The sequence below is a fragment of the Plecotus auritus genome (genome assembly GCF_963455305.1).
Source record: "Plecotus auritus genome assembly, chromosome: 9".
Lineage (NCBI taxonomy): Eukaryota > Metazoa > Chordata > Mammalia > Chiroptera > Vespertilionidae > Plecotus > Plecotus auritus.
Window position 1 is genome coordinate 110,053,039 of NC_137783.1, and position 15,314 is coordinate 110,068,352.

Genomic DNA, 15,314 nt, shown 5'->3' on the forward strand with positions numbered 1-15,314 from the left:
ATGACCAAGGGAGGGGCTGTGGCAGGGAATCAGCAAAGGTACTGAAGTGATCTGAGAGACGAGGCCTCAGCTAAGGCAGGAGCCATGGGTCTGACAGGTTTGGTAGTAGACTGGATATGGGTGTAAGAGAGCTACCTAGGGATCTCTAGCTGTCTGGTTTGGACATTGGAGAGATGGTGGTACCTACCATTTACTGAGCTAGGAAACACAGGAGGAAAAACAAGTTAATTTTAGGGGGGAGGTGAATTCAGTTTCAGGAATGGTCAACATGAGTGGCCTTTGGTCCTTTGGGAGAGAGATGAGGAGGTGGATGGACCCAAGTGTCTAGAGCTTAGGAGATGATCTGGACTGTGGACAAAGTCTGGATGTTGGCAGATATGAAGCCATAAGTGGTGAGGTCATGTGAACAGTGCAGACTGTCCTGTTCCAGAACAGCAAGTTAACACAGCACGTAATTTGAAGAGATGGGACTGGAATCCAGGTTTCCCTGGCTGCTGTGGAGGCTGGCCCTGTCCATTCCACTGGGCATCCTAGACCTGAGGAACAGGCAGAGCATATCATGCTGATGGGCTACAGGAAAGGGATTTCTGAAGCTCTATGGTAACTAAATATAATGAATTGTCCCCTCCCCTCCCCCATATCAGCAGAAATAAGGACAACTTCATGGAGAGACTATATCAATAAAGGCTGGGAGATATTTATTTTAACAAGATCATAAATAACAAAGAAACAAAGTAGGTCCCAGACTCCAGACCGTGCAGCAGGATAAGGGATAGGAAGTTGTTGGGTGAAAAGGTGGAGGGGGCTAGACATCACCTACGACAGTCACAGAAAAGATGGGCTGCAGGAGACTGCCCCTCCCTGCCCTTGGAAAAGGTATGCTGGGGCAGCAGGGGGAGGCCGTAGTGCTGTGATGTGGCAACTGGAAGAGGCAAAGATTGAGGATGCTGGACTAATTCTATGAGGTGACATGGGAACCACAAATGCTGAAGATAAGCTGTGTGGGTCTAGAAGAAGCAAGCGGGCACTCTGCACACCTCCAGGAACCACTTATGAAAATGGTTAAATTTGACCCTTAAAAACAATTGCACAGGCTTTAGCTCTGTGGCTTTGTGCATGGGCTGTACTTAACCTGGGTTGCTGTGTGACAGGTGAGGGCTCAAGAGGTCCCTGGAGCAGCCTGGCCTTAGCCCAGGACAGGTGTCCAGACATGTGTGAGTGGGACAGTGGGCTCTCCCCAGATAGGAGGCCATGTGCTTGGACTGGCTGGACCTGATTTTCAGGATGGTTTCTTGTGATGCTATCCACTACACCTCCTTATACCTAAGAATTGGATCCTGGACTATGAGTCTTCCAAGCCTGGAAGAGTAAGACTGGGATAAAAAGGTACCCGACTGGTGTTTTATTTGGAAGGAAAAAATAAGGACCACTCTATGCATGGCCCAAACCCTGAAGTAGGGCAGAACTATGCCAAGAACAATATCAAGGAGTAGAGGTCTCTGAGCCTGGGGAGACATCTGAACCCAGGTGCATTGCCTAATGCCAGAAATAGGGGCCCAGGTGGCAGTTCTGATGAAGGCTTTACCCTAGGTAAGGCAGAGAACAGGCAAACCCTGAACAGGGAAGGGGTATGATCTGGGAACCTTTGACTAGGGAGGCTCATGTTGGTCCAAGGCCCTGAAAAACAATGCATTTGACAGAAATACACAAAAGGGTCCATATATCTGGAGATGCCCATCTATAGGAAGCCGGTGTCACATGGTCGGGCAGGATGGTGAGGAGGAGACAGCGGCATCACAGTGGCCTCTGGTGCGATGTATTTACAACAGACCTCATGTGAAGGGAGGGACAGATAGCAGGTCACTAACAGCCAGGAAACACACTGTGAAGAGTAGAAAGAGAAGGGAAAACAAATGTCACCCTGCCTCCTCCAGGATGCCCTTCCTAATGACCAGCAAGGACCTTGCAGATCTGTCCCACCTCCCACAGCACCATTCAGGGCTGTACACAGGGTCTGCTCTCAGTGTACTGCTGACTTGACCAAAGCTCCAAATGGTCCAGGGCCCCAAACATTGCTTATTAAGAGAAATTCAATCTTTACTTTTGATTCCTGGGGTTCATCAATGGGCATAAGGGAGTCACTTATATGTGGCTCACTGTGCCAGGCTCCTGTCATCATTTCTAAAGCCTAACTTGCCCTGTCACCCTCACCTCCCAGGCCCTGGTATTCCAAGTTCTCTAACACAAAAGGCATTTCTTCTTCAAACTTCCTGAGGGTGGGGAATGGGTTCCCTGGACCCTCATCAGGCTGTGGGCTCTGTGAGGTATCAGGGCCTTCTGTAACACAGACTAGGAGCTCCTTGAGGTGTGGCCAAGACCGTGTGTTATGGGTCACCATGCTTCTCTTCCTCCTCAACAAAGAGCCCAACTGTGTCTCCCTAATCAGATGAAGAACATCCTAGGATGAGAGGCATCCCCTCCAGACCAATGGTTCTTACCTGGGAGTGATTTTGCCTTCCTTGGGACATTTGGTAAAATCTAGAGACACTTTTGCTTATCACAATTATAAGTGTGTGGGGGTGCTACTGGCTTCTAGTGCATAGAGGCCAGGGATGTTGTTAAACATCCTATAATGCACAGGGCTTCCCCCAACACAAAGGATTATCCGCCCCAAGTATCAATAGTGCTGAGGTTTAATACCCTATTCTGGGTCTCTATTCAGCCTCCACGGCCTGCCCAGCCTTCTTCAGCAGATCTAAGAGCCTGGAAAAGGACTGATGCCCATCCCAGACTCCTTGGAGAAGGGCCATCTCAATAACAATCCACGACCAGAGAGACAAACAAACGATAGCATTGTAGAAACACACATGTTGGGCTTTGTGTTGAGGAAGGCATGGTGACTGAACCAGTGTTAAGGAAGAGATAGTTACAACTTTGCAAGTATCTTTTTGTTGGAGTTGGCCAGCACTTTGGGCTCCTTAATCCTTTGTACACCATAAGTGTCTATAGACACAAGCAGCGGACATTCCCCACACACCACGCATGTCTATAAGCCGCAAACTTCGCCTATCAACTCTGGTCGCCCAAATTTTAAAATCAGACTTATTAGTAACATCTCTGGGTTTGTAAAGAAAATTATGGAAACTTAAATTCATAAATATCTCAGCACATATGGAAGAAATGGGGATGGTTTATGTTTCCGACGTGTGGCAGTTAACTGGTTAAACCTTTGTACTGCTTACCACTGGAATCCACCAATGGGCTCTGCAAACCTGTTCCGGATCAGGAAAGTGGCAACAGCTTCAGCTACCTAGAATACAGAGATATTCCTAGCCATGTGAAGGTTAGCAATGGGCCTCAGCCTTAGAGGTCCTGTGGGCTTCTGCTGGAAGGTCAGACCCTATAGTGAACTCATGGGTCCTATAGGTCTTGGGAGCTTGAGATCACAACGACCTGGATACTGCTAGGGCTAGGAGACTCATTCCTAACTATTAGTATAATTTAGGGAGCAGTTTCTACCCCAATTATCCCTTTTACCACCTGGCTTTTGGAGGTAATGCAGAAGTGGAGCTTAAGATCTTCACTATAGGATCCCAGGATAAAATAGCAGGGTGCCAATAGCTTCTCAGCCTACACACAGAAAGCCAAGACCATAGGCAGCTGCCAGGGAGAGGTTTGGGAGCTGGTGGATTTGCATCTGTGTAGGCCCCACAGCAACAGCTGCAGGAACACAGACTGATTTAGAGGTATATTCTCTCTTCTGTAGACCCAAGGTTACTCTCACAGAGGTCCTCACAACTCTTGTCATCAAGCATTGGGCTCACCTTGTCTGGGGCATCCTCATGGACTGCGTGGCCACACTGAGGTAGGACCTGCATCTGGAACTTCCCTGGAGAGGAAAAAAATCCAGGTAACCTCAGGGACTAAAATGGCTCTCTCCTTACCACCTCTGCAGCCTCACAGGACATTTCAGAAGCCCAGGACCTCTCCCTCCCTCTCTCCCCAAAACTCTAGACTCAGTTACCAAGCCTTTGAGGAGGATGGTAATACTTATAATTGTAATCTTGGACAAATCATTTTCCTTCCATTTTTTTCCTTCTGCAACTATTTAATGTACATATATCTGCTTCAGGCCAGACATATAGAAAGAAACAGTTTCCTTTTTTCAGGAGATTTATTATAGTTTAGTGGGGGAGCAAATCACAAGAACCAACATTTTAATGCAACAGGTAGTTCCTATGATTAAACTGCACACATGGAACTGGAAGAATATAAGAAAGGGGCTTTGTAATCAAATAGGGATTCAGGGAGGCTTCCCATGCAGAAAAAGCCTACACAAAGGAAAGGAGGATGAAATAGTATTTATTCCTAGAAATAAAAAATTTGGCATGGTGCTTGTGAGTTATAATGAGGGTAGAAAAGTAAGCAAGGACCATAACATTATGGGTTTTGCAAGCTATGCTAGGATTTTGAAATTTATTATGACAGTAAGTTACCATTTGAGTGCTTAACTATATGCCAAACACTGTACGAATAAGGACTTCCTCACACTGTTTTGTGGAACACTGTAAGCTCACAACTAATGTGATCATTATTAAGAGTAAACAAAGATGACTGATAAAGCAAGATCTCTGAGCAGACTAAAAGATATGGGATCCAGAGCTCCCAAAAGTAGAGAGAGCAGACTCTCAGAGCTTCAGTATCTCCATTTACAAATAAAGGGAGTACTCTCTGAAAGCTTCTCTCTTTTTTTTAATAATTCTTTATTGTTGAAAGTATTACATATATCCCCTTCCCCCGCCCCCCATTAACCCCGTCCAGTCCGCCCCTTCCCCCTCCCCTGCCCCAGGCCTTCAGCACCTATTGTCTGTGTCCATGGGTTATGCATATATGCATACAAGGTCTCTGATTACCTCCCACCCACCCACCTTCCCCCACCTTCTCTCAGATTCCGCACTCTGTTCCATGCTTTGAACCTCTGGATTCACTCCGTTCATCAGTTTATTTTATTACTTAGATTCCATGTATGAGTGCGATCATGTGATACTTGTCTTTCTATGACTGACTTATTTCATTTAGCATTATACTCTCTAGGTCCCTCCATGCTGTCTCAAAAGGTAAGAGATTCCTTTTTACTGTTGCATAGTATTCCATGGTATAAATGTACCACAGCATTTTTATCCACTCATCTACTTGGGCTGTTTCCAGATCTTAACTATTGTAAATTGTGCTGCTATGAACATAAGGGTGCATACATTCTCTGAAAGCTTTCTTGGTCATTACATTCTGTGATTCTTACCCCAGTTACACAGTGCTTTAAAAATATTTTTCAAAATACGCTTCTATCCATGTTTTAAGTTGATTCTCAAATCTACCCTATAAAACTAAGCAGGGCAAATACTGAAATTCTTTTTTGAAATGATGAAACTGACTGAGGCCATGATTAATAAAGTGATTTGCCCAAGGTACTTAGTAGAGTAACTGCATTCCATTCAGTAAGGTTCAACTTATGCCCATCTTCTTGCAGTAAGCTGCCCCAGGTACCCAAGCCTAACTCCCCTCTCCCTTGTATCTCTTAATGTACTACTGTGAATGCATTTGAATCCAAACAGAGCAGTATGTGCCATTCTTGTTTTGTAAGCATATATTTTATATGCCTTTGGTGCTTGCCTCCCCAGGAGTGTGTCATTCTGTAAGGACTCCAGTTACTATCATTACTTGCTATATATCCCTAACAGGGCCCAACACTGGGCGAGACATTGAGCAAGTTAGTAATTTAAGCAAATGACTTGATGAAACTTGTAACTCCCAGGTTTAATGACTAGGAATGCATTTTTCAATCCTATTTGAAAAAATGGGCATAAGGAACCAAGGAGAACTCACACATACTAACACTATATCCAGTACACATAAAATAATGTTATCATGGGCAGTCCTCACAATAATTCTATGAGTTGGGCATATTCCAAACCCTCCCTTGTCATGTTACAGATGAGGAACCTTAATTTTAGAGAATCTAAATTATTTACCCAAATTGCACCGTGAGTGCTGGGTTTCCAGGATTCAATAACTAATTCAGCTGGTTTAAACACAATGCTGGAACCCTAACTGGTTTGGCTCAGTGGATAGAGCGTCAGCCTACACACAGTAGGGTTCCAGGTTCGATTCCGGGCAAGGGCATGTACCTTGGTTGCGGGCACATCCCTAGAAAGGGGTGTGCAGGAGGCAGCTGATGGATGTTTCTCTCTCATTGATGTTTCTAACTCTCTATCCCTCTCCCTTCCTCTCTGTAAAAATTCAATAAAATATATTTAAAAAATAAATAAATAAAATAAACACAGCGCTGGAAAGGCTGAGGTTAGGAATCTATGCTGAGTTAGCCATTTCTCTTTGTTTTATTGAATGTCCCTCATCACAGCCATTTAATCTCTACACTTATGAGATACTCTGAAAAAGAAGGTGGCCTTGGCATAATCCTTACTGGAGAAACAAAAGAGTATCTAATGAGGAATCATGACTGCTTCTTGAACACAGTGAAGCTATCATCTGTCAGACTCTTACTTCACTCACATTTTCTCATTTAAGCCTCACACAATTGTATTGAGATATAGCATTATCTCCACTTTATAGATTTTTTAAAAAAACCTCTGGATTAAAGAAGTCAGCAATTCATTCAGGCCACAAAACCAGTAACAGGGAATCAAATTCAGAACTATTTGATTCCAAGGCTGGTGATCAACACTGGTTCCAAATGCAAGTCCAGTCCAGATCAACTGCTTTCAGATAGAATCAGGTGCCATGTTTGATTCTTCTGTCTGCCCAACAGCAAGCATATGTCTTGCATAGAAAGAGTACTTAGGAAAGGTTTGCTTGAATTAAATTCAAGGAAAGATGTTTAAGCTCAGAATTACCAACATCGGAATTACCAATCGCACAGCCCCAGCCCAGAATTCTTCTCCAGGTTTCAGAACACTATGTAGTTGGAGAAAGAGATAGGATGAGCATCTGGGGCCAGAGTTTGATAAATCATTCTGGAGTCTTTGAACAACTATTGTGATGAAATATAGCCTCCTTTCTCTGTGGAGAGCTTAGAACAGCTAAAAGAACAGTTTAAGGGGCCTATGAAATATGTAAGTGGAGATGTCCAGCAGGTTTGATACATTGGCCAGGTCTGGAGCTCAGGAGAGAAGAGATATGAGTTGGACATTTAGCTTTGGGAGTTATCGGGGTATAAACAGAAGCCAGGAGATTTGCACAGGGATAGTAAACGGAGAAAAGAAGGAAGGTCAAGCCTGGCTGGTGTGACTTAGTGGTTGAGTATTGACCTATGCACCCTCCAGGAGGTCGCAGGTTCGATTCCCCGGTCAAGGCACATGCCCAGGTTGCAGGCTCAATCCCCAGCAGGGGGCGTGCAGGAGGCAGCCGAATGATGTTGATATTTCTCTCTCATAAATGTTTCCATCTCTCCCTCTAATCTCCTCTCTCTCTCAAAATCAATTAAAAACCTATTTTAAAAAGAAAAGAATCTGTTTAAGACTAAAATGTTGGCCTTGGGGTTCACACCTCTTCTTCCCATCACCCAAAAGGTGCCAATGCCTATTGACTACACTTTCGCCAAGACTTTTGTCCATATTAAAGCAAGAGCCTCCACAAAATCAGTCCCACTGCCTCCACTGTCATCTGGCCAACACACCCGGACCTAAGCACATTTCACTTTCTTATTCATTATACCTCACTGTATCTGTAAGGCTGCCATCAATTTTCTCATTTTATAGACTGAGAAAACTGAAGCCAAGGCAGGTCAAGTAGCTTGCCAGTGTCAAAAAATTAGTAGGAAAGAAGCATACTCAAATCCAGTTCTCCAAAGCTAAGAGCCCTTGCTTTCCCAACCACTTCACTTTACACTTTTTTGTATCTCAATTATCTTGGACCTTTATCTTTCCTAAAACTTATAACAAAAATATTGATAACTATTCAGAATATCTCCTTTCACAATATTACATACCTACCAGAGGCCCGGTGCACAAAAATTCGTGCACTCAGGGGGGTCCCTCAACCCGGCCTGTGCCCTCTTGCTGTCCGAGACCAATCGGGGGATGTCCACCTGCCAGCTTAGGCCCACTCTCCGGGGTATTGGGCCTAAGATGGCAGTCAGACATCCCTCTGGCAGCCTGGGAGCGGACCTAAGCCGTCAGTCGGACATCCTTAGCCCTGCCGAGGTAAAAGAGGCTCTCGCCACTGCCGCTGTGCTCACAGCCGCTAAGCGGAGCTCCCGCTGTGGAAGCACACTGACCATCGGGGGCAGCTCCTGTGTTGAGCGTCTGCCCCCTGGTGGTCAGTGCACATCATAGCGACCAGTCGTTCCACCATTAGGGTCAATTTGCATATTACCCTTTTATTATACAGGATAGTATACTTTATAATTTATAATGTCCTTTTCAATGACATTGCATTACTTCAGTCCTTACAACTCTGAGACACATGTGGCAGTATAATTCTCATTTTTAGAAGGGAAAAAAAATCAAAGCTCAGAAAAGGGAAATACTTGTTCATAATCATATAATGGGTCAGGAGCAGAGGTGCATGCTAAATCTGGGTCTAATTCTAAAGCTCAAGCTCTCTCCACTACATCTCAACATCTCAGAAAATTAATTTCCACATGATTGCACCTTTCTATACCTTCAGAGAACAAGCTAGAGCAGCGATTTTCAAACACTGTGTCATAAGGATTTTTAAAACATGCAATACCTATTTAGTCAGGGGCCCTGACCTTTTCCCCCTTAGATTGTCAAATAAAAAAATGACAACAGCCCTGACTGGGTGGCTCAGTTGGTTGTAGCATCGTCCCGTACACCAAAATATTGTGGGTTTGATTCCAGTCAGGGCACCTAGGTTGCACGTTTGATCCCCAATCTGAGAGCTTATGGGAGGCAACCGATCAATGTTTCTCTCTCACATTGATGTTTCTCTCTCTCTCTCTTCCCCTCCCTCCCCTCCTCTCTATCTAAAATCAATAAAAACATATCCTCCAGTGAGGATTAAAAAAAAAAAAGAAGACAACAGCCAATACAAAGATAGTAGTCTGGTGCAAATGAATCAAAATTATACCTTTTTTTCTTTTTTGTTAGATGGCAAAAAATTTATTTTTTGGTGTGTCGAAGAATTTTAGTAATTAGTTTATGTGTGCCATGTGATAAAAAAGTTGAAAATCATTGACTTAGGGATATCATTTCTTGATGTCTTACCTTGCATTTGGCCAATAGTCAGATCTTTATCCAATCTATCAACACCTAGAAAAAAATAAGAGAATCCATAAGTAGCTTACTAGAAAAGGCCGTGTGAAGTAGGTTTTACTGTTCAAGTATGATGTAAAAATTGTTACAAAGTTGTAAACATGATGACATTCTCAATTCATGTTAATGACAATCCTAACTCCCTAAGGGTATATTCTCACCATATGAAACTTTCCAGGCAATCAATTTGCTCATTTAAAATGGTTTCTGAAAAGAGGGTTTTACTTTTTAAAAGTTCCATTATACTCAGAATATCCTTACACCACTCTAGGAGAAGGACTTGGGCTTGACCAGGTACAGAGGCCAGGCCAGAATCAGGCCATCCCCGGTGGATGCTTATGCTTCATTAGGTTTAGGGATCTGGTGTGGGGAAGAAAAAGGGCACAAATGAGTGACGATGGTATTTCACCTTGGAAGTCACTACCCATTTGGTGAGTATTTACATATAACAAGAACATATGCAGATGACGATATACCTACAGTGCTACGAACTGAATTGTGTCCCCCCAAAATCTATATGTTGAAGCCCTAATCTGTGACTATATTTAGCAATATGGAAGTAATTATGATTAAATGAGGAAGTAAATGAGTTAAATGGGGTCATAAGGGTGTGGCCTCCATCATATGATAAGATTAGTGTCCTTATAAGAATAAACACCAGAGGGCTTGCTCTTGCTTTCTCTCTGCCATGTAAGGAAACAGTGAGAAGGTAGCTGTCTGCAAACCAGTAAGAAAGTTGTCACCAGAACTCAACCATGTGGGTACCCTGAGCTCAGACTTTCAGCCTCCAGACTGAGAAAATAAACTTGTTGTTTAAGCCACCCAGTCTATGGTTATATTGTTTTGGCAGCCCAAACTGACTAATACATGCACATACACACTTACCAGCCAAGAGTAGCAATTTAGGAATAGGACAACTAAGAAAGAGATTGGATAAGCCTCGGAACCAGCCATCCCAGTATTTTTCAGTTTTTGCCAGTTCAATCCTCCAAGTGTATGGATGGTCTTTCTTGGTCTGGAGGAATAAGAGAAAGTTTTGAGTCTCTGAAGGCAATCCCTGGAGGAACAGGATAAAAACTAGGTCCCTGGAAAAAGGAAAGGGAAGAAAACTAGCACTTATTAAGGACCTACTATGTCCCAGACATTTTAATAAACATTTAATTCTTGTAACAGCCTTGTGATATAGTGTTATTTCCGTGTTTAGATAATTAGAAGTTTACTTTTACTTCTATTAATTCAGTGAACTTGGGACATTTTCTTCAGAATATAAAGCTAGTAAATGGTAGAGCCAAGATTGAGTTGCTCTATATTTGGCAAAAAGAACACAACATCAAAAGGATAATTACAAAAACCATGTTGCAGTATGAAAAAAAAAATGCTTACAATATAATATTAAGTGAAAAAAGCAGAATACAGCATGTCATCTACATTAGAATTACCACTGGAAAAATGTGGTATACTTTGGGAAAGAACTTGAAAGGAAAACTGAAAATATGTTGATTTGTTAGTAGAGCATTTTTCTTACATTTTGATTTATGATAATGATATAATGTTCCTCTAATAGTAATTTAAAAAAGGAAATCTGACACAAATATATCAAAATGTCAATATCTGTTATATCTCAATATAAAGCAGATGGATGGGCATGGAGTATGCACTCATCAAATGCAAACTGAGCAAATAATTCTCTATACTTTTCTGCATCATTAAAAAATTTGAAATATTGTAATTGAAGTAAATAATTGGGATACTACATCAACCACAAGATGAAAATCTAGAAGTGAACATGAGACAGCAATATATTAAAGATCATTGGATGGTTAAGATGTCCATATTATCCACAGCAATCTGCAGATTCAATGCAATCCCTATCAAAATCCCAATGGCGTTTTTCCAAAAATAGAAAATTTTATACTAAAATTAATAGGGAATTTCAAGGGATCCTGAACAGTCAAAACAATTTTGAAAAACATCAAAATAATTTTGAAAAAGAAAAAAAGCAGACTCTCTGATTTTAAAACATTACAAAGCTACAGTAATCAAAATACTCTCTGAACCATTCCCAACACCATCCTTCCAAGAATGCAGGCTGTTACTCACCTCCATGTCATCTTCCTTCTTCCTCTTATTTACTGATTCACTTCCTTCTTCTTCATCTTCATCTTCCTCTATGATTCCTTCCACTACGGATTTTGAGCCTTCTGGACTTGTAATTCCTTCACACCTAGGTTTTTTTATAAAAAAAAGTGCTGTCTCAAACCTCTCGTGTATACACAAATTATCTCAGAAATACTGATACTTATGGTCTTTTATAATCAAACTAGAGGCCCGGTGCACGAAATTTGTGCATGGGTAGGGTCCCTAGGCCTGGCCAGCAATCAGGACCAATCTGGGCCTTTCTTCCCCCGGCTGCCGCTCTGCCCCCTGGTGGTCAGCACATGTCATAGCAATCACCCCCGGTTGGTCAAACTCCCAAGGGGACAATTTGCATATTAACCTTTTATTATATAGAAGGATGTTATAACTTAACAATGCTTCTGGAAGGATGAGAAAAAATGTGCTTTTTAAAATGTATAAAAGTAGACCATAACTGTGGAAGGTAATGACCAACATAAAACTATACTCTAAGAGATGGTTTCCAGTTCTTGTATCAAAATTGACCCACAGAAGGGAGTAATCACTTGGAGGCATGCTAACGAGTTTTATTGGCATTATCTTATGTAAATCCTTTTAACAATCCTATAAAATAGGCCTGAAGAGTTAAAAAATAGTCCAGGATCACTAGCTCATGAGTAGATGAAGCTGGCAGGCAAATGCAGGCCCAATTAATTCTAAGGCATAATGCTTTTCTATTATACCCTGAACAAGGCTCAACCAAACTGGTAAAAAGCTCCCACTTTTTAATCAGCTGATAGAAACTGGCAATTACAGTAATCATGACAGCTGAACCTTGCAGATTAGAACATCTGGTCCAACCAATTATTATTGTTGTGTTTCCTCTAAAAACATCTCTTTATTATGCAATTAGGTTAAAAAATATTATTTTATGAACAGCTGGTGCCATGGTTACTTTCAGCGATAAGTTACTGGAAAAAATATATTGACAAATGTTAGAGGTAAAAATCCCAAGGGTCTTGCCCAGCCAGCACGACTCAGTGGTTGAACATCGACTTATGAACCAGGAGGTCACGGTTCAATTCCTGGTCAGGGCACATGCCTAGGTTATGGGCTTAATGTCCCATGTAGGGCATGCAGGGGGCAGCTGATCAATGATTCTCTCTCATTACTGATGTTTCTATTTCTTTCCCTCTCCTTTCCTCTCTGAAATCAATAAAAAATATTTTTAAAATTTAAAAAATCCCAAGGGTCTGGATAGCAGCTAGTGCCAAGGTCTGCTATGCATGGTTCACAAGAATTTGTTTGAAAAACAAAGAGAAGGGAGAAGAGAAAATAAGCAAAGAGTGGGATAAACTGAAGGTCAGGGAACTTCAGTGGTGGATTTTTAAGAATGGTAACTTCTCTTTCTCCTTTACCCACTCTTTCTCCTTTACCCAACCTTCAATGAAGGCTATGTTCACAAATGTTTTGTTAGGTGGGGGTTTCTATTGAACTTGAAGTATCAAGTTTCACATCTAGGTCAAAGGACCATAACAAAAAAACAAGTGCTTTGGATTTCCATAGCTATGAACTGGGAGATTCAAGAGAATTTCACCTAGAAGAAGAGGGCAGAAATGTTACAGCTAATAATCTATGTGACAATTAAAACACATATATTCTTACATACACAGATTAACAAATTAAGAGAAAACATTACTTAAGCTTACAAATAGTAAAATTTAAAAATCACTTAATTACCTGCATACCAGCTATGTAACTTCCTTACAAAATGCTTTACCACTGCTTAGACAAGACAGATCTCAAAATATTTAGGCACTGAAAAGTGGACAGTTTCACAGATTACTCAAAGCCTCTGCTATGTGTCTGCCAGATATTACTACTCAAATTATACTTTTAGTCATAAAATCCATAATATAGGCCTTAGAGTAAAATAAATAGAATTTGAATCTGAGCTCTGTGATTCACTAGCTATGTGATCCTGGGAAAAATCACTATACTTTTCTGGACTTCTATATCTTCACCTATAAAACAATACTTATCTTAAAGAGGTATTCTAAGAATTAAATGAGATAAAGCAAATGAATTAATGAATCCAGGTAATGATCATCTATGTCAAATAAGAGACAAGCAGACATTATTTGCTCTCTGATGGCATTAAATAATATTACCTATTCTTAAAAACAAATAAACAAAATAAAAACAAATCAAACTGAATTTGATCAAATCTCTGGCTCTCACTAATAATTTATAGACAATACAGGGAACAAAGGAACATGTTAAATTTCACCTTGAGGAATCAACCAGCAAATCCAGATTGTGGGATATTCTACAGAGCAAACAACCAGGTTTCCTCAACATATAAATTGCAAGAAAAAAATGAGAGAGATAGAGGTGGAACCTATAGAAAGCATACTGAAATCATACAGAGGAAATTGTGTTTGTCTAGAATTCGTTTCACAATATTTTGTGCTTAGGGGAAATTAATAGGGGAACAGATAAAACAAGACTGGCCATGAGTTAGTAACTGTTAAAAATGGGCAACGGGTACACTGGGTTTCAATGTATTATTCCACTTTTATATGTCTAAGAATTTTCAATATTACATGGTTTTAAAAAATGAGATAGTGTATATAAAATACCTTTCACAGTGCCTGGCAAATAGCACACATTCAATAATTCCATTATCATTATCATCAACTTTTATGTTCCATTTGTTCCATTGGGCAACATTTTCTCAATTCACCTGAAGTTTCTTTTGTGCCTACATGGCAATATCAAGGACTCATGTAACCCTATCCAGGAAGATCAATGGGGCTAAATAATCTTAGCTCACAATTAGAATCTGGCTTTCACTCAGGTTATGCTAAAGCTTTTATCCTATAATTTCCTCACAACCATTATTGGTTTAGAAGGAAACTGTTATCAGATTAAAACCATACTGCCCGTACTTAAGGAGACACTTAATTTCTTATTTATTTTTGACTTGAGAGAGACAGAGAAACATAGATTTGTGCCTTCACTTGTTGATTCTTATATATTCCCTGACTGGGGATCAAATTCCCAACCGTGGCATATTGGGATGATGCTCTAAACAACTGGCCACTTAATTTTCAATGTCCATTCTCTGGGATTCTTCACCTTTAATACCTAGAGTTGTGCTAATAAGGTAATCCAATACTATACTGAAGACACTAATTGGTCTTGGGATTTCCTCAAAAAGGAGAAAGAAAAGAGAAAAGAAAATCTATACAATTGGCCCATCTGAGCTCACTTGTAAAAATTATCAAAAATAATGAAGGCATTCACAAGGATGACAGGATAAGTGTATGAGAAAAAGAGCTAATTGTAATTTCATCACCATGTTTCATTCTCTAACTAGCACAACAGAGAAAAATAGAACCTACTCTTTGACTTGGCCAACCATAGAGACACGGGCCGACTCCAGATTCCTAATCTGGCCACTCTTCACACTAAAAGAGAAAAGTAAGAAGGGAGAGAGGTTATTCAGCATCCACTTTATCATGTCACTAGGGTCAAATGAATAATTCTACAGATTCTGTAGGACCTACTAAAAAGTTATGGTTACCACTGTATGGAGGTTACCACTACTTCCCCCTTAGTTATTATGTCTATAAACTGAGTAGTAAAAATTAAGTAAAGACATTGAAGCCATTTCAGTCCTGCAAATATTTACCAAGAGGATACTTGTGGCAGACCCATGCTGAAGAAGCATATAATTCATTGGGGAGAAAGAAACACAAACAGATAATATACACTAATAAAAGAATAACATGCTAATTGACCGTACCTTTGCAACATCCACCAGCCAATCAGGAGTATGCAAATTAACCCAACAAAGATGGTGGGTTAATTTGCATACACAGGCTCCAAGCGGCCAGGGGC

General features: G+C 41.0%; 1 protein-coding gene across 1 annotated transcript in view; it reads right to left on the reverse strand.

Annotated features, from left to right (window-relative positions):
• Positions 1 to 677: 677 nt before the first annotated feature.
• The window catches only part of PPME1 (protein phosphatase methylesterase 1), a 70,666-nt gene continuing 56,029 nt past the window's right edge, over positions 678 to 15,314 (reverse strand). The window contains exons 8-14 of the mRNA XM_080642150.1: positions 14,816 to 14,881; positions 11,394 to 11,517; positions 10,179 to 10,308; positions 9,246 to 9,290; positions 3,825 to 3,889; positions 3,243 to 3,310; positions 678 to 1,882 (exon numbers count right to left, since the gene is read on the reverse strand). Coding sequence (XP_080498276.1) covers positions 1,864 to 1,882; positions 3,243 to 3,310; positions 3,825 to 3,889; positions 9,246 to 9,290; positions 10,179 to 10,308; positions 11,394 to 11,517; positions 14,816 to 14,881 — 517 coding nt within the window. The 3' untranslated portion in view covers positions 678 to 1,863. The remainder of the gene's footprint in view (positions 1,883 to 3,242; positions 3,311 to 3,824; positions 3,890 to 9,245; positions 9,291 to 10,178; positions 10,309 to 11,393; positions 11,518 to 14,815; positions 14,882 to 15,314) is intronic.